Raw genomic sequence first — 20,193 nt, 5'->3', positions numbered from 1 at the left:
CTTATTGAGTGCAGTTTATTTGAGAGTAAACTGCACTTACTCTCAAATATGATAGTCATTGGTGGTTGTTTTGATTTTGGAAACGAGTAGTAGGCCTATATCAGTAGTACTGTATTTACACTGTTTTACCATACTCTGTAAACCTAAGTTCGTTGTCTAAATGGCTATCTCACCATGTGTCTATTCTGAAGACATTGTACAGTAGTTTCCAAGTAAATGTAATACTAAGAAGACCAGATTAAGGTTGGCATCATTTCCTTAAATCCGGTATTCTGGTCAAGATAACTTCCTGAGCAGTATCAGGAATTGTATTAATTGATAAATGTGTGCACATTTATTTGGCAAACATGAAGTGTAGGATATGAATCTAATGCATGTTTGTTGTCATTTCTGTATCTTGTCTTTAGCCTACAATAACCAATGGATGTTCTATGTAATTTCTCCTATTCCATCTATTTGTCTTCCTTCGATTTGCATGTATTTTTTCATTCAAAATAAAACTGTATTTCAATCTCTGCATGCGCACTGTAGTTATGTTGCGTGAGGTTTTTTAAGTGGAGTGGGGAGATTTTTACACTTACCTCTCTGTTTAGAACTATTCACAACCTCGCCTATTCTCTGCCCTTCCACCGAAGCAGAAATACCATGTTTTGTTTTGGCTCACCAATCCTATTTTTTTCGTTGCTTTGTCAGTTTTTATTTTTTTACAGTACGGCTGTAATTGACCTAACTGAATGAAAACATTCCTGTGTTCCACATGGTAACCTCTGCCGAGTCTCCAACAACTGGACGTTCCGGTTTCAGGGGAAATGAAAAGAGAGCCTGTGACTCGACTTCCGCTCTCGGCGACACTCCATCTTAACTCCTCCTCCACATTTACCGGATTGGTGGAACAGTACAGAAGAGAACTTCCCCCGACAGTAAAAAATGTTCTCGTCAAGACCAGTATATAGGGGAATTCGTTTTATGATAGATTACACATGCGATGACAGCTGCCATTTGTCAAGTTATGATAGCCTCTGAAGATTTTGCGATAAACTTGATTTTCTTTCCCCCTCACGAAACCAAAAGGAGGCTGTTGTCAGGCCTGAGTCGTCTGTATTCATCATGCGTCTTAGAGTAGGAGTGCTCTTTTAGAGTACGTTTTTCCTTTAAATCATAATGAATAAGATTACACAGGGGTGGGTCTGATCCTAGGTCGACGTTCCATCTCTGAGACGCTTTATGAATATGGGCCCTGATCTTTTAACTCTGTAGAGTAAGATAAGAACGGTGAGGAAACAAAATGTATAAAGTTAGGATCAAAGCATAAAAGAGAAGAGCAGTGAATCAACTGAAATAAGCCAGTCTTAGGGGCTTCAAATGAGGTCGAGGATCGATGTTTTTGTTTTCAGTCTCTTTTTTTTTACCTCCCATTCAGCCTGGCCAGGAAGCTCAATCAAAACCATGTCCTTCTGACGTCAAAGGAGATATACTGTAGCCTACAGTACAGTAGCAATTAGAAATCAGGAAACCCCTTTATGAGATTATTTTCTAGGATGTCATTGTCCGTGCTTATTAAGAGCTTGAACTGCACTGAATCATTGCTTAAAATGTTAAAGGTACAGCTCACAGCAACTTCAGGGACTCAACCGAAAGTGAAGAAAAGTTGTGTGGTGATCCAAAAAACGTTGTTTAAATCAGGGGTTCCCAACCTAAGGGGCATCGCCCCCCATATGGTGTATGTGTATGCGTCTTGATTTGATAGATTGAGAATGTGTGACTCTGTCACTATCAATTGATCTAATCACTTTCTCTAAAAGAGTATGTGTAATTTAATTAAGTGTTCATATAAGTGATCATAAAACATTTGGTAGTGTAATAACATTTGGGGAAACCAGCTCTAGACTTTATTTTCTTTGTCTTCGTACCTAAAAGATGTAATTAAACTTGTTAAACCACGTAAAATTGCAGGAAATTAGCTTAATTTTCCTAGGTCCCTTAAATTAAACAAAAATAAAGCTGGTGTTTGTATTTAATATAGGGGGAGGGAAGGGGGACATGGGGGGGGGGGGGGGGGTTGGGAACCTCTGGTTTAAATGACACCTGACAAGAATATAGCTTGTATTTCAAAGTCAACATCTCAATAGTCAGTTGAGTTTTATAGGGTGCTGAGGTAGAGGTTGATGTTTTAGCTTAGCCTCAGCCAATCGGATGACAACTTAGTCTACAGACAACACTTGTCTTTTTTCTCCTGGTTGTGCTTCTTTAGGAAGAAGGTATGCTGATTTAATGAGTTGGCTGTGTCTGATCAGCTCTGGGTAAGACCAGTGTGTTAGCGGGGAACCCAACACATACCCTGGTGTGTTGGTGGTATGGTGTTTTATACACAGTAGTATTGATGCTTGAGGGTATAAGGCACTAATGACAGGGGTGTGGTCTCTGTTTTACATAGGGTCGCAAAATTCCGGTAACTTTTCCAGAAATCCTGTTTGGAGGATTCCTGATTCCTGTATTTCCTGCTTATTCCCACCTGATTTTGGGAATCTTCCAACTTGGATTTCTTGAAAAACCTGGGAATTTGGGTGAAGTGTCCAGAAATGTGCGACCCTATCAATGTTTTAATTTATTACAAAGGTAGTGCACTATGTAGAGAATAGGGTGCCATTTGGGTGGCAGCCTTGGTTTCAGACCAACCAATTCACCAGCTCGTAGTCCCTGTCTATACAGCCATTTAAATCCAGACTCATAAACTGCATGACATTGTTTGTGTTGGATGAAGTTGTGCGGGAGGCAATGACAACAATCCACATTTACAAACCTCTGTCAAAGTACAGTTGCATATGCAGCTCTATAAAATATTTGGTTGACGGTATCCCATCTAATGTTTATTCCCCTCTGTCATTGATTCTTTCCATTTGACCTTTCTGTCTGTCTTCCATGGCCCTCCCTCCGTAGGAGCCCGTCTTTACCGTCACTTTCTCTCCTCCTGATCACCCTGACAATGATATTAGTCAGTGTCTTGATCAGTACCGCCAGGTGAGATCATGCATCCAGTTTGATGACCTGCATACTATAGCCAGCCTGCATAGCTTACCTACCTGCTTTATGCAGTTAGTGTTATTGAGTAATACTGTGCTTAGTATCTACACCAAAGATCATGCATGCATCTGTAGGCTTTGCATGGCAAGCTCATCTATATGGATGCATATTATTCACTATATCCATTACTGTATACTCTCTCAAAAAAAAGCCCAGGCCTGTTTTTTTGCTGTGAGCTTGTGTGTTAAATCCGCTACCCTGCAGTTCTATAAGGTCTCTATAGTTGTCCTTACTCCTAAAGTGCTATCCATATGTCTGCAGTCATTGTAATGATGTTACTCGGCTGCTGCTCTCCCTGTCCTACCGCCACAGCACAATTCTGAGGCAACTTTTTTTCATGGCCTATTTAAAAACATGCCTACTCTTCCAAACGCCTAGTTCTGCCAATGAAGAGCATGGTTATTTATAAGCTACTATAGATTTGACGGTCAGTGCTTCTAGAGCTTTGGTTCTATGCATCTGTAGCTTTGACGGTACATAGCTTTGTTGCGTGATAGCTGTGACGCTACATACAGTACCATTTTGGTCATTCCAGGGTTTTTATTTTTACTATTTTCTACATTGTAGAATAATAGTGAAGACATCAAAACTATGAAATAACACATTTGGAATCATGTAGTAACCAAAAAAAGTGTTAAACAAATCTAAATATATTTTAGATTCTTCAAAGTAGCTACCCTTTGCCTTGATGACAGCTTTGCACACTCTTGGCATTCTCTCAACCAGCTTCATGAGGTGGTCACCTGGAATGCATTTCAATCAACAGGTGTGCCTTGTTAATTTGTGGAATTTCTTTCCTTCTTAATGCGTTTGGGCCAATCAGTTTTGTTGTGACATGGTATGGGAGGTATACAGAAGATAGCCCTATTTGGTAAATGACCAAGTCCATATTATGGCAAGAACACCTCAAATAAGAAAAGAGAAATGACAGTCCGTTATTACTTTAAGACATGAATATCAGTCAATCTGGAAAATGTCAAGAAGTTTTAAAGTTTCTTCAAGTGCGGTCGCAAAAACCATCAAGCGCTATGATGAAACTGGCTCTCATGAAGACCGCCACAGGAAAGGAAGAGCAAGAGTTACCTCTGCTGCAGAGGATAAGTTCAGGATAAGTTACCAGCCTCAGAAATTGCAGCCCAAATAATTGTTACACTGAGTTCAAGTAACAGACCCATCTCAACATCAACTGTTCAGAGGAGACTGAGTGATTCAGGCCTTCATGGTCGAAATCAAATCAAATTGTATTTGTCACAACAGGGGACATTTCACCTTACAGTGAAATGCTTACTTACAAGCCCTTAACCAACAATGATTTAAGAAGTTAAGAAAAATACGTGTTAAGTTAAAAATAGATAAGTATTTTTTTTAATTAAAGTTATAAATAATTAAACAGCAGCAGTAAAACAACAATAGTGAGGCTATATACAGGGGGTACCGGTACAGAGTCAATGTGCGGGGGCACCGGTTAGTCGAGGTAATATGTACATGTAGGTAGAGTTTGGGATTTACAAATATGTGCTGTGAGAATATCTAATAATAATAATAGCTTTGTAAATAAGGATGCATTATGAAAGGAAAACAACATGCGCAAGAGACGGTGGTAATATTTTTTCCTTTTAGAGACTATAATACTGTACATGGCATCCTCATCAGATGACACTCATAGGACATCGTTACACAATACATGTATGTTTTGTTCGATAATGTGCATATTTATATCCACAAATCTCAGTTTACATTGGCGCCATGTTCAGAAATGCCTCCAAAATATCCGGAGAAATTGCAGAGAGCCACATCAAATAACAGAAATACTCATCGTAAACTTTGATGAAAGATACATGTTTTACATGTAATTAAAGATACACTTGTTCTTAATGCAACCGCTGTGTCAGATTTCAAAAAAACTTTATGGAAAAAGCAAACCATGCAATAATCTGAGACGGCGCTCAGATATGAACAACATTTCTCCGCCATGTTGGAGTCAACAGAAATATGAAATTACATCATAAATATTCCCTTACCTTTGATTATCTTCATCAGAATGCACTCCCAGGAATCCTAGTTCCACAATAAATTGTTGTTTTGTTCGATAATGTCCATTAATTATGTCCAAGTAGCTACTTTTGCTAGCACGTTTAGTACACATGTCCAAACGCTCGCGCAGGTCCAGGCGAACGTTGGACGAAAACTTCAAAAAGTTATATTACAGGTCGAATAAACTTGTCAAACTAAGTAGAGAATCAATCTTCAGGATGTTGTTATCATAAATATTCAATAACATTCCAACCGGAGAATTCCTTTGTGTCTACAGAAGTAATGGAACGCAAGGCAATATCATGTGGAATGCGCATGACCAGGAACTGGCAATCTGCCAGACCACTGACTGAAACAGCTCCCATCCGGCCCTACATCCCAGTAGAGGCTTCATTCAACGTTCTACAGACTGTTGACATCTAGTGGAAGGCGTAGGAAGTGCAAGCAGATCCATATTTTACTGGGATTTGAATAGGCGATGAGTTGAAAATCAACCAGCCTCAGAATTCTCACTTCCTGTTTGGATTTTTTCTCCGGTTTTTGCCTGCCATATGAGTTCTGTTATACTCAGACATCATTCAAACAGTTTTAGAAACTTCAGAGTGTTTTATATCCAATAGTAATAATAATATGCATATATTAGCATCTGGGACAGAGTAGGAGGCAGTTCACTCTGGGCACGCTATTCATCCAAAGTGAAAATGCTGCCCCCTATCCTAGAGAAGTTAACTGACTTGCCTAGGTAAATAAAGGTTAAATTTAAAAAAAAATACAACTCAATCTTAGTCCTGTATTGATGCTTTGCCTGTTTGATGGTTTGTTGGAGAGCATAGCAGGATTACTTATAAGCTTCCGGGTTAGAGTCCCGTTCTTTGAAAGCGGCAGCTCTACCCTTTAGCTCAATGTGGATGTTGCCTATAATTCCTGGCTTCTGGTTGGGGTATGTACGTAGTGTCACTGTGGGGATGATGTCATTGATGCACTTATTGATGAAGTCAGTGACTGATGTGGTGTACTCCTCAATGCCATTGGAAGAATCCCAGAACATATTCCAGTCTGTGCTAGCAAAACAGTCCTGTAGCTTAGCATCTGCTTCATCTGACCACTTTCTTATTGACTGAGTCACTGGTGCATCCTGCTTTAGTTTTTGCTTGAAAGCAGGAGGATAGAATTACGGTCAGATTTGCCAAATGGAGGGCGAGGGAGAACTTTGTACGCATCTCTGTGTGTGGCGTAAAGCTTGTCTAGAGTTTTTTCCCTCTGGTTGCACATTTAACATGCTGGTAGAAATTAGGTTAAACGGATTTAAGTTTCCCTGTATTAAAGTCCCTGGCCGCTAGGAGCACTGCCTCTGGATGAGCGTTTTCTTGTTTGCTTATGGCCGTATACAGAGTGCGGTCTTAGTGCCAGCATCGGTTTGTGGTGGTAAATTGACAGCTACGAAGAATATAGATAAACTCTCTTGGTAAATAGTTTGGTATACAGCTTATCATGAGATACTCTACCTCAGGCGAGCAAAGCCTCGAGACTTCCTTAGATTTCGTGCACCAGCTGTTGTTTACAAATATACATAGACTTACCAAGGGGTGGCGGTGCTCCTATCCAGCCGAAAAAGCTTAAAACCCGCCAAGCTGTGTCTTATGTCGTCATTCAGCCACGACTCGGTGAAACATAATATATTACAGTTTTTAATGTTCCGTTGGTAGGATATACGTGATCGTAGTTTGTCTGTTAATTTTCCATTGATTGTACGTTGGCTAATAGGATCGATGGTAAGGGGAGATTACCCGCTCGACGTCGGATCCTTACAAGGCACCCAGACCTTCATCTCCGATATCTGCGTCTCTTTCTTCTGCGAATGACGGGGATGAGGGCCTTGTCGGGCGTCTGAAGTAAATCCTTCCCGTCCGACTTGTTAAAGAAAAAGTATTTCTCCAGTATTGGGTGAGTAATCGCTGTCCTGAGATCTAGAAGGACTTTTCGGGCATAAGACACGGTGGCAGAAACATTATGTACAAAATAAGTTACAAGTAACGCAAAAAAACACACATTAGCACAATTGGTTAGGAGATTGTAAAACGGCAGACATCTCCTCATGCACCATTACTTCTATTGCTACAGAATTTCTGCAAAGAAACTACTACTAAAGGACACCAATACGAAGGAGAGCCTTACTTGGGGCAAGAAACATGAGCAATGGACATTAGCCCGGTGGAAATGGTCTGATGAGTCAAAATTTTTGATTTTTGGTTCCAACCGGCGTGTCTTTGTGAGACGCAGAGTAGGTGAACGGATAATCTCCGCATGTGTGGTTCCCACCGTAAAGCATGGAGGAGGTGTGATGGTGTGGGGGTGCTGTGGTAGTCACACTGTCAGTGATTTATTTAGAATTCAAGGCACACTTACCCAGCATGGCTACTACAGCATTCTGCAGCGATACACCATCCTATACGGTTTGCGCTTAGTGGGGCTATCATTTGTTTTTCAACAAGACAATGACCCAAAACACACCTCCATGCTGTGTAAGGGCTATTTGACCAAGAAGGAGAGTGATGGAGTGCTGCATCAGATGACCTGGCCTCCAAAATCACCTGACCTAAACACAATTGAGATGGTTTGGGATGAGTTAGACCGCATTGAAGGAAAAGCAGCCAACAAGTGCTCAGCATATGTGGGAACTCCTTCAAGACTTTTGGAAAAGCATTCCTCATGAAGCTGGTTGAGAAATGCCAAGAGTGTGCCAAGCTGGCATCAAGTCAAAGGGTGGCTACTTTGAAGAATCTAAAATATGTTTAGATTTGTTTAACTATTTTTTGGCTACTACATGATTCCAGTTTTGATGTCTAAACTATTATTCTAATAAATAAAAACCCTTGAATGAGTAGGTGTGTCCAAACTTTTGACTGGTACTGTAGCCCATGATGGTAAATAGATGTGACGCTACATAGCTTTGACACTCTATGGTGATGGTGAGATGAAATGTCACATCTTCTGGCTAGGCTTCTAGCTAGGCTGCATCCTCCCCTCCTGTCCTTCAGTCATTCCTCTCATTTCACCCTCTCTCTTCTTTCCTTTCTCCGCCCATTACACATCTTCCCGGTCATGTGAAAGCTACCAGTCCCTTTATGTCCAGAGTCAACAGCCCCCACTTGTCTGGAATCTTCAGCCCCCACTTGTCCAGAGTGACCAGTCCCTCTATTGTTAGCGATGAGAGGCACCCTTGGAGAAGGAAGGTGAACCATTCATCCGCTCCAATAGTCCAACAGTCACTCACTCACAGATATATAGGCCTACTTCAGCGCTAATCATGGGCTTAAGGTGCAGACGGTACAGCTTTGATGTTGGCTACAGAATTCGAGTGTGTCTGTGTGTGTACTCATGTGAATTAACTTGTTCTCGATGTTTATATTTGTGTGGTTGCTTTCGTATTGTGCTCGTCCTGACATGGTCGTCCAACTCCCATGCTCTGCTTCATTCTGTCATGTGATTGGGTTCTCTCTCATTAAATGAACTGTAAACGAATATTGTGCATTCATGCCATTTCATCCCATACACTGTACATTTTTTCACTTCTCTCTGTCGAACCAGTCAATTCATATGAATTGAAGGCACTTTTGTAAAGGGTAGTCTGTAGATATGCTATAGTAGACACAAGGCATTTTTGTAATAGGGAAATCTAAGGGCATGTCGGGTATGATTTTAATGTTGTTCAATGGAGTGCTACATTAAGTGAATGGTGATTATAGTTAGTACCACACCACAACCGCACAAATATTTCCACCTTCAATGTTCTGAACGTTTCACCTCACAAATCAAATCAAATTTTTATTTGTCACATACACATGGTTAGCAGATGTTAATGCGAGTGTAGCGAAATGCTTGTGCTTCTAGTTCCGACAATGCAGTAATAACCAACAAGTAATCTAACCTAACAATTCCACAACTACTACCTTATACACACAAGTGTAAAGGGATAAAGAATATGTACATAAAGATATATGAATGAGTGATGGTACAGAACGGCATAGGCAAGATGCAGTAGATGGTATAGAGTACAGTATATACATATGAGATGAGTAATGTAGGGTATGTAAACATAGTGGCATAGTTTAAAGTGGCTAGTGATACATGTATTACATAAAGATGGCAAGATGCAGTAGATGATATAGAGTACAGTATATACATATGAGATGGGTAATGTAGGGTATGTAAACATTATATTCAGTGGCATTGTTTAAAGTGGCTAGTGGTACATTTTTACACAATTTCCATCAATTCCCATTATTAAAGTGGCTGGAGTTGAGTCAGTATGTTGGCAGCGGCCGCTAAATGTTAGTGGTGGCTGTTTAACAGTCTGATGGCCTTGAGATAGAAGCTGTTTTTCAGTCTCTCGGTCCCTGCTTTGATGCACCTGTACTGACCTTGCCTTCTGGATGATCAGTGGCTCGGGTGGTAGTTGTCCTTGATGATCTTTATGGCCTTCCTGTGACATCGGGTGGTGTAGGTGTCCTGGAGGGCAGGTAGTTTGCCCCCGGTGATGCGTTCTGCAGACCTCACTACCCTCTGGAGAGCCTTACGGTTGTGGGCGGAGCAGTTGCCGTACCAGGCGGTGATACAGCCCGACAGGATGCTCTCAATTGTGCATCTGTAGAAGTTTGTGAGTGCTTTTGGTGACAAGCCGAATTTCTTCAGCTTCCTGAGGTTGAAGAGGCGCTGCTGCGCCTTCTTCACAACGCTGTCTGTGTGGGTGGACCAATTCAGTTTGTCCGTGATGTGTACACCGAGGAACTTAAAACTTTCCACCTTCTCCACTACTGTCCCGTCGATGTGGATAGGGGGGGTGCTCCCTCTGCTGTTTCCTGAAGTCCACAATCATTTCCTTTGTTTTGTTGACGTTGAATGTGAGGTTATTTTCCTGACACCACACTCCGAGGGCCCTCACCTCCTCCCTGTAGGCCGTCTCGTTGTTGTTGGTAATCAAGCCTACCACTGTAGTGTCATCTGCAAACTTGATGATTGAGTTGGAGGCGTGCATGGCCACGCAGTCGTGGGTGAACAGGGAGTACAGGAGAGGGCTCAGAACGTACCCTTGTGGGGCCCCAGTGTTGAGGATCAGCGGGGTGGAGATGTTGTTACCTACCCCCACCACCTGGGGGCGGCCCGTCAGGAAGTCCAGGACCCAGTTGCACAGGGCGGGGTCGAGACCCAGGGTCTCGAGCTTGATGACGAGTTTGGAGGGTACTATGGTGTTAAATGCTGAGCTGTAATCGATGAACAGCATTCTTACATAGTTATTCCTCTTGTCCAGATGGGTTAGGGCAGTGTGCAGTGTGGTTGCGATTGCGTCGTCTGTGGACCTATTGGGTCGGTAAGCAAATTGGAGTGGGTCTAGGGTGTCCGGTAGGGTGGAGGTGATATGGTCCTTGACTAGTCTCTCAAAGCACTTCATGATGACGGAAGTGAGTGCTACGGGGCGGTAGTCGTTTAGCTCAGTTACCTTAGCTTTCTTGGTAACAGGAACAATGGTGGCCCTCTTGAAGCATGTGGGAACAACAGAATGGGATAAGGATTGATTGAATATGTCCGTAAACACACCAGCCAGCTGGTCTGCGCATGCTCTGAGGACACGGCTGGGAATGCTGTCTGGGCCTGCAGCCTTGCGAGGGTTAACACGTTTAAATGTTTTACTCACCTCGGCTGCAGTGAAGGAGAGCCCGCAGGTTTTGGTAGCGGGCCGTGTCAGTGGCACTGTATTGTCCTCAAAGCGAGCAAAAAAGTGATTTAGCCTGTCTGGGAGCAAGACATCCTGGTCCGCGACGGGGCTGGTTTTCTTTTTGTAATCCGTGATTGACTGTAGACCCTGCCACATACCTCTTGTGTCTGAGCTGTTGAATTGCGACTCTATTTTGTCTCTGTACTGGGACTTAGCTTGTTTGATTGCCTTGCGGAGAGAATAGCTACACTGTTTGTATTCGGTCATGTTTCCGGTCACCTTGCCCTGGTTAAAAGCAGTGGTTCGCGCTTTCAGTTTCACGCGAATGCTGCCGTCAATCCACGGTTTCTGGTTTGGGAATGTTTTAATCGTTGCTGTGGGTACGACATCGTCAATGCACTTTCTAATGAACTCGCTCACCGAATCAGCATATTCGTCAATGTTGTTGTTGGACGCAATGCGGAACATATTCCAATCCGCGTGATCGAAGCAGTCTTAAAGCGTGGAATCAGATTGGTCGGACCAGCGTTGAACAGACCTGAGCGCGGGAGCTTGTTGTTTTAGTTTCTGTTTGTAGGCTGGAAGCAACAAAATAGAGTCGTGGTCAGCTTTTCCGAAAGGAGGGCGGGGGAGGGCCGTATATGCGTCGCGGAAGTTAGTATAACAATGATCCAAGGTTTTACCAGCCCTGGTAGCACAATCGATATGCTGATAGAATTTAGGGAGTTTTGTTTTTAGATTAGCCTTGTTAAAATCCCCAGCTACGATGAATGCAGCCTCAGGGTGTGTGGTTTCCAGTTTACAAAGAGTCAGAATAAGTTCGTTCAGGGCCATCGATGTGTCTGCTTGGGGGGGAATATATACGGCTGTGATTATAATCGAAGAGAATTCCCTTGGTAGATAATGCGGTCGACATTTGATTGTGAGGAGTTCTAGATCAGGTGAACAGAATGACTTGAGTTCCTGTATGTTGTTATGATCACACCACGTCTCGTTAATCATAAGGCATACACCCCCGCCCCTCTTCTTGCACTGAATACACCTAAGGGGTGTGTCCCATATTGCAGCCTATTCCATATGTGGTGTACTACTTTTGACCAGGGTCCATCAAAAGTAGTGCACTATACATTGCATTCGGAAAGTATTCAGACCCCTTGACTTTTTCCATGTTTTGTAACGTTACAGCCTTATTCTAAAATGGATTTTTAAAAATCCAATCTACACACAATACCCCATAATGACAAAGCAAAAAGAGGTTTTTATACATTTTTGCAGATTTTTATATATACACTGCTCAAAAAAATAAAGGGAACACTAAAATAACACATCCTAGATCTGAATGAATGAAATATTCTTATTAAATAGTTTTTTCTTTACATAGTTGAATGTGCTGACAACAAAATCACACAAAAATTATCAATGGAAATCAAATTTATCAACCTATGGAGGTCTGGATTTGGAGTCACACTCAAAATTAAAGTGGAAAACCACACTACAGGCTGATCCAACTTTGATGTAATGTACTTAAAACAAGTCAAAATGAGGCTCAGTAGTGTGTGTGTGGCCTCCACGTGCCTGTATGACCTCCCTACAACGCCTGGGCATGCTCCTGATGAGGTGGCGGATGGTCTCCTGAGGGATCTCCTCCCAGACCTGGACTAAAGCATCCGCTAACTCCTGGACAGTCTGTGGTGCAACGTGGCGTTGGTGGATGGAGCGAGACATGATGTCCCAGATGTGCTCAATTGGATTCAGGTCTGGGGAACGGGCAGGCCAGTCCATAGCATCAATGCCTTCCTCTTGCAGGAACTGCTGACACACTCCAGCCACATGAGGTCTAGCATTGTCTTGCATTAGGAGGAACCCAGGGCCAACCGCACCAGCATATGGTCTGACAAAGGGTCTGAGGATCTCATCTCGGTACCTAATGGCAGTCAGGCTACCTCTGGCGAGCACATGGAGGGCTGTGCGGCCCCCCCCAAAGAAATGCCACCCCACACCATGACTGACCCACCGCCAAACCGGTCATGCTGGAGGATGTTGCAGGCAGCAGAACGTTCTCCACGGCGTCTCCAGACTCTGTCACATCTGTCACATGTGCTCAGTGTGAACCTGCTTTCATCTGTGAAGAGCACAGGGCGCCAGTGGCGAATTTGCCAATCTTGGTGTTCTCTGGCAAATGCCAAACGTCCTGCACGGTGTTGGGCTGTAAGCACAACCCCCACCTGTGGACGTCGGGCCCTCATACCACCCTCATAGAGTCTGTTTCTGACCGTTTGAGCAGACACATGCACATTTGTGGCCTGCTGGAGGTCATTTTGCAGGGCTCTGGCAGTGCACCTCCTGGCACAAAGGCGGAGGTAGCGGTCCTGCTGCTGGGTTGTTGCCCTCCTACGGCCTCCTCCACGTCTCCTGATGTACTGGCCTGTCTCCTGGTAGCGCCTCCATGCTCTGGACACTACGCTGACAGACACAGCAAACCTTTTTGCCACAGCTCGCATTGATGTGCCATCCTGGATGAACTGCACTACCTGAGCCACTTGTGTGGGTTGTAGACTCCGTCTCATGCTACCACTAGAGTGAGAGCACCGCCAGCATTCAAAAGTGACCAAAACATCAGCCAGGAAGCATAGGAACTGAGAAGTGGTCTGTGGTCACCACCTGCAGAATCACTCCTTTTTTGGGGGTGTCTTGCTAATTGCCTATAATTTCCACCTTTTGTCTATTCCATTTGCACAACAGCATGTGAAATTTATTGTCAATCAGTGTTGCATCCTAAGTGGACAGTTTGATTTCATAGAAGTGTGATTGACTTGGAGTTACATTGTGTTTAAGTGTTCCCTTTATTTTTTTGAGCAGTGTATAAAAAAAGTTATATTACAGTTACATAAGTATTTGGACCCTTGGATCCTCAGTACTTTGTTGAAACACCTTTGGAAGCAATTACAGCCTCGATTCTTCTCGGGTATGACGCTACCGGCTTGGCACAGCTGTATTTGGGGCGTTTCTTTCCTTCTTCTCTGCAGATCCTCTCAAGCTTTGTCAGGTTTGCTGGGGAGTGTTGCTGCACAGTTATTTTCAGGTCTCTCCAGAAATGTTTGATCGGGTTCAAGTTCAGACTTTGGCTGTGACACTCAAGGACATTCAGAGACTTGTTCTGATGCCACTGCTGCATTGTCTTGGCTGTGTGCTTAGGGTCGTTGTCCTATTGGAATAAGAACCTTTGCCCCAGTCTGAGGTCCTTAGCGCTCTGGAGCAGGATCAAGGATCTCTCTGTACTTAGCTCCATTCATCTTTCCCTCTATCCTGACTAGTCTCCCAGTCCCTGCCGCTGAAAAACTTCCCCACAGCATGATTCTGGCACCACCATGCAACACTGTAGGGATGGTGCCAGGTTTCCTCCAGACGTGAAACTCAATCTTGGTTTCATCAGACCAGAGAATTTTGTTTGTCATGGTCTGAGAGTCTTTAGGTGCCTTTTGGCATACTCAAAGCGGGCTGTCATGTGCTTTTACTGAGGAGTGGCTTCCGTCTGGCCTCTCTACCATAAAGGCCTGATTGATGGACTGCTGGTTTTGATGGTTGTCCTTCTGGAAGATTCTCCCATCTCCACAGAGGAACTCTGGAGCTGTGTCAGTGACCATCGGGTTCTTGGTCACCTCCCTGACCAAGGCCCTTCTCCCCCTATTGCTCAATTTGGCCTGGTGGCCAGCTCTAGGAAGAGTCTTGGTGGTTCCAAACTTCGTCCATTTAAGAATGATGGAGGCTACTGTGTTCTTGGGGACCTTCAATGCTGCAGACATTTTTTGGTACCCTTCCCCAGATCTGTGCCTCGACACATTCGTGTCTTGGAGCTCTACGGACAATTCTTTCGACCTCATGGCTTGGTTTTGCTCAGACGTGCACTGTCAACTGTAGGACCTTATATAGGCAGGTGTGTGCCTTTATAAATCATGTCCAATCAATTGAATTTACCACAGGTGGACTCCAAGTTGTAGGAACATGTCAAGGATGATCAATGGAAAGAGGATGCACCTGAGCTCAATTTCGAGTCTCATAGTAAATGGTCTGAATACTTAAGTAAATAAGGTATTACTGTTTTTAATTTAATACATTTGCTAAAAATTATTAACCTGTTTTCGCTTTGCCATTGTGGGGTATTGTGTGTAGATTGATGGAGAAAAAAATGTATTTAATCAATTTTAGAACAAGGCTGTAATGTAACAAAATGTGGAAAAAGTCAAGGGGTCTGAATACTTTCCCGAATACACTGTAGGTAATAGGCTGCCATTTGGGAAACAGACAATATTTCACATCACTGAATACACCCAGAGTCTCCCTATCCCCATGTCTCTGTGTTCTCCAAGCAGAGGATGGGAGGGGGAGAGGAGAGTACGGAAAACCAGAACCAGCGTATAGAGATGTCTATCCATGAGAGGAAGCAGCTGATCGTGGCCCGAGAAGAGGCCTGGAAGTCCAAGGGCCACGGGGCCGCTAACGACTCCACACAGTTCACTGTGGCCGCACGCATGGTCAAGAAAGGTCGGGTCATCTAATGCACAGACACATGCATGGGCACACTTGCACAAAAACACATGTATTTGCACACGCATCTGAGCGCACACGGAGCTAGGGTTTGTGTCAGTCAGTGGATAGTGGTCTTCAGTGTCAATTCGCAATTCAGTTACACTCATTCCATATAACCCTGCAGTTTGTTTTGGCAGCCAGTGACTACAATTCTCCCTACAGCCTTCCCAGCTCCCATAGAGTAGCAGCAGTCAGTGTGTATTTCACTCGGGCCGAAAACTATATAGTTGGTCTCCTATTGTCCAGTTAGCAGTACTACAGAGGGTCTTGTCGGTTCCTGGTTCAGTCAGGTTTACTGCCAAGTGAGATTGAGTGAAGCACGGTGCATTACTGTAAGAAATGGAGGGGGGGAGAACACAAACACTGACATACTGTTACAGTACTACTGTTGCTGCTAGGTGGGTGGCTAGCGTATCGCTACAGTAGCTCAAACACTATATATATATATAAGTCTGTAAAATAGAAGGAGCTGCAGCATGATCTACATTACAGTAGTTCATTTACATTATGCCCTAACTTTTCAGGTCTCTTCTGTTGTTCCATGTGGTGGAACATCCAATTATATTGTTAATGTCTGTCTGTGTGTGTTTCAGGTCTGGCTTCTCCTTCTGCTCTCTTGAACCCTGTGACGTCTCTCCCTTCCAAACCCAAGAACACCACTCCTGCCATCTCCAAGCCCCTGGAAGGTCAGTAGTCCCAATTCAGTTTTTCCCCTTTCTCCCTCACCCTCAAGGATTCAAAAGCATTGGACAGATTGTCTACCATGTTTATTATACCAATCCAAAGCTTTAAACTTTTGAGTGGGATTGAACGAGTTCTCGTTTTTGTGAGAAAGGGACAAATCATAATTGGACAACAACCTCTCTCTCCTCTCTGGTCTATGAGTCACCTTAAAGGGAAACTCTACCCAAAAACTATCTTTCAAAATACAGGAATCATCTCTGTATGATGTATTTTGCATCATATGATACAAAACGCAGCATCATATGATGCAAAATGTATCATAAGGGGATAATTTCTCTATTTTGAAAGTTACATATCTTGAAAACTTGATTGCTGGCAAGCAAAACAGTTTGGGACTATGTCAACAATGGATTATTGAAACAAATACCAAAAGATTGTTTTTGGTGGAATTTTCCTTTAATATTATTTACAGTAAATAGTTTTGACCAGGGGTTGGAACCGGTTCAGGGAACATAACTGAAAAAGAACACAAACATTTTAGGAACAGAAACAGAACCTGGCACGAAAGTGATCTCTAGTGTTCCAGAATAGAACTGTTATTTTAAGATCTTGAGAACCGGTTAATGTAATTTTTTTGTTCCAAAAATATGCCTAATGTCTAGTATATAATTCTGTAACGTTATAACACATTCCAGTTCACGTCATGTCATGATGTTCAAGCCGAGCCCCCTCCTTGTCCACCCCTCATTTTACATTTTAGTCATTTAGCAGACGCTCCTATCTAGAGCAACTTAAAGGGGCAATTACACTTAAGTGCCTTGCTCAAGGGCATGTTGACAGATTTTTCACCTAGTCCGCTCTGGGATTCAAACGAGACCTTTCAGTTACTGGCCCAGTGCTCTTAACAACTAGGCTTCCTGACGTCGATCTCTCCTCTCTGGTGAGATTTCAGTCGCATCTCACGCATGCATTTATCTGACCAATCAAACATGTACGTAAATAACTAGCAAGCTTCTCTATCCATGCTAATGTGTCGAGTAAATTAATGCGCTGTTCTGTTCAGAACGATTGGGAAATTATTTCAGTTCCAACCCCTGGTTGTGACTGCATTATGTTGTTTGGGGTAAAAGGTTGTGACTGGGTTATGTCCTTTACTGTCATTAGACGCATGCTGACCCAAATGTAAACGCTACTGAGGAGTTCTTGTGAATAATGTTATATTACTCATCTTCATCATAAAATGTGTGTATCAATAGCCATTCAATATAAAATACACTAACACTGATATGTCAAGAATCACCTCAACGTAATCCAATCACTGCGTAGCTATTGTAGCCTCTGTGCGGTTTGACTCACGATCAAACTACAGTGCAATACTTATTTTGCCAATGCTAACATTTGGTTATAATCAATTGTCTTTGTTTTTATTCTTTAAGAAATGGAGGATTTATCTGATACTGAAGGTGTTTTAAAATTCCTTTTGCTGTTGTATTGTGTGCATCATATCGCCTGTACTTGTCATGTGTAATCCCTGTGACATTAATCATTGTGGTCATTGTTATCTGGCAACCAATGTCTGATAGAATATGATCCCCGGGATAGTGTTTGGTTGCCCTCAAACTTAAACGCTGTGTTGATGCATGAGACAGATGTCACCTTCATTGCTATTGTGATTGACATGTCTTCTGATTTCATTGAAAAGTGAGTCCCAAATGGCACCCTATTCCCGTGCTGACTAAGTGTAGATGTCAGTCTCTCTCCATTCATAGAGTAACTCTTGTGTGTTGCTTTGCAGAGATCGAGGCCAAACCGGACATGAACCTGGAGTCGGACAGGAAACTCGATAAGCTGGAGTCTTTCCTGGGCAGGTTGAACAGTAAAGGTAAGTGTCTTGTTCTAGTACACTGTCTCCGTCTTTCCCAATTCACTCCCAACCCCTCCGCTTTGGCACTAACTCTGGGATGTTTGCAGATCTGTAAGGTGGAAGGAATAGGGTGGAAGCTCCACCACTACACTGCTTATTCCTGTCCAGAACCTACAGATCTGCAAAAATTGAAGATTTAAAGCCAAGGGGGAGGGGTTGGGAGCGAATTGTGACCGACGGTCTCTGTCTATTGAGGCCTTAGTGACTGGGTCATGTCAAGACTCATCTTGTCTTCCATGCTTCTCCCATCAGTGGGCGGCCTGCAGGAATCCACCATCACAGTGACGAAGAAGACGGTCAAAGATGTCATGAATCTGGATGATGAGATGTTCGACAAGTTTTACCGCCACATGGCCGAGATGCCCCTCAACATGAACAGCAAGGTGGACATCAATGACGACTTTGACGACATCTTCGGCGGTACCCAGATGCCCAAGTAAGCATGTGCGCACACATACACTCACACACACACATACACAGTGCACAGGTCAGGGGTGAGTCAACACTGTAAAAATCCGTCACCTGCTTTCTGTTGAACCCTAACTTCTGACCTAGGCTGACCTCAGCCATGGTGGAGCACAAGCGGTCGGTGCGTCCAGTGCGCAACGTCCAGTCGTCCAGGAACCCTCTGAAGATGCTGGCGGCCAGAGAGGACATCCGACACGAGTACACAGAGCAGAGACTCAACATCGGCCTGCTGGAGAGCAAGAGGATGAAGCAAGAGAAGAGTGAGTACACGAGAGGGAGTACATAGAGCAGAGACTCAACATAGGCCTGATCTAGAGCAAGAGGATGAAGGCTTAGAAGGGTTATGGTTAGTCCACAATATGTTTTTGCCATATTGCTTAACTTATACCTATCCATCCCTTCAGATCTACAAAAGTGCTTGTGGTTGGGGGAGTTTAGATGACTAGGAATATGGGGGCAATAAGCTTTTGATCTGATTGTGCTTGTATTCAGTTGTAAATGCATTGTCAGTCTAGGCAGAGGTGGATGCTGTGTGCTGTGCTTTAAATTGCTTGCTTTACAGTATGTGAGACTGTGGTTGAGACACACACATTAACAGAACCACAACAGCTCTATGAGAAAATATTCTCTAACACTTCCCACGACAGAAAACTTTCCAGAGCACACTTTCAATCGTATATTAATAACTCTCTTCCTCCCTACACTACAGTACTTTAACTGATTGAAATCAGGCTGAATGGGTGAGTTTGAGTGCGGTTGGCAGCTTCAGTAGGTCAAGGAGGAGCTGGTACTCAGGCCTTGTACTGTAGTTCTATTCTATAAATACATTCACACATTGCATTCTGGGATAGCAGACGTAAACGCTGTAAAAGTGACCTACATTTAAATGCCTTGTCTGAGTCCCAAACTGGCACAGTATTCCCGTATGTAGTTCACTACTTTTAACCAGGGCCCATGGGGCTCTGGTCAAAAGTAGTGCACTTCATAGGGAATTAGAGCGCATTATGGATACAACCTTGCCTTAATTTCCTGGTATTGTGCAGAGCAATCATTCAAATGTTCACTGTTGTTTTTCTACTATTATTGGTTGGGTAACGTGCTGTGGGCTGTGTTGCGAAACACTCTTTTCATGCCAAAACCAATTTTCTGTATAAATGGCCTTGATAAATGGCCTTGATGAAAACAGGCCATAAATGTCTCAATTCTTGTTGTCTTGGAAAGCTGTGTGTTATTACACTACAATATCAGTACTTGTTGCATTTATACAACTTGTCTGTAAGTCAACTGATTTCAGCCAGTATCTGGCTGTGGATTGACTGCATTGTTTGAATGAAATGTTGGCATATTGGCAGTTAATTAGAAAACAATGGAATCGTTCCACTAAAACTCTCTGGATAGTTAACAAACATTCTTCAAATTCATTGCACCAGCAAACCATGGTTGACCAACTCCCATACCATAATGGCTGACATTTTATAGATGCGGTAAAGAGGTCAATCGAAATCAACCAAAACAGTGGAATTGCCATGGAAACACGTGGGGGAAAGATCCCGAGTCACCTCATTGCCCCCCAGCAAAATGTATACATTTAGGCTATTGTTTTAATGTGTATTTCATATTGTTTTGAGGTAAAAAATCTGCGTATGATGCTTGTATGGATGTCAAACCCAACATATGTTCATGTCATCGTTACAAATCAACT

General features: G+C 43.2%; 1 protein-coding gene across 3 annotated transcripts in view; it reads left to right on the top strand.

Annotated features, from left to right (window-relative positions):
• Positions 1-20,193, top strand: part of LOC139532060 (supervillin-like) — a 124,898-nt gene that overhangs the window by 63,116 nt on the left and 41,589 nt on the right. For 2 of the 3 annotated variants that reach the window (XM_071329182.1, XM_071329184.1), the window contains exons 16-20: positions 15,196-15,370; positions 16,009-16,101; positions 17,895-17,981; positions 18,276-18,459; positions 18,579-18,751. In XM_071329182.1, the coding sequence (XP_071185283.1) occupies positions 15,196-15,370; positions 16,009-16,101; positions 17,895-17,981; positions 18,276-18,459; positions 18,579-18,751 (712 nt within the window). Of the gene's footprint in view, positions 1-15,195; positions 15,371-16,008; positions 16,102-17,535; positions 17,563-17,894; positions 17,982-18,275; positions 18,460-18,578; positions 18,752-20,193 lie in introns of all 3 variants that reach the window. The other variant, XM_071329181.1, reaches the window with a different exon arrangement.

Source organism: Salvelinus alpinus, chromosome 10 (genome assembly GCF_045679555.1).
Source record: "Salvelinus alpinus chromosome 10, SLU_Salpinus.1, whole genome shotgun sequence".
NCBI lineage: Eukaryota > Metazoa > Chordata > Actinopteri > Salmoniformes > Salmonidae > Salvelinus > Salvelinus alpinus.
This window is presented reverse-complemented; position numbering and strand designations above follow the sequence as displayed.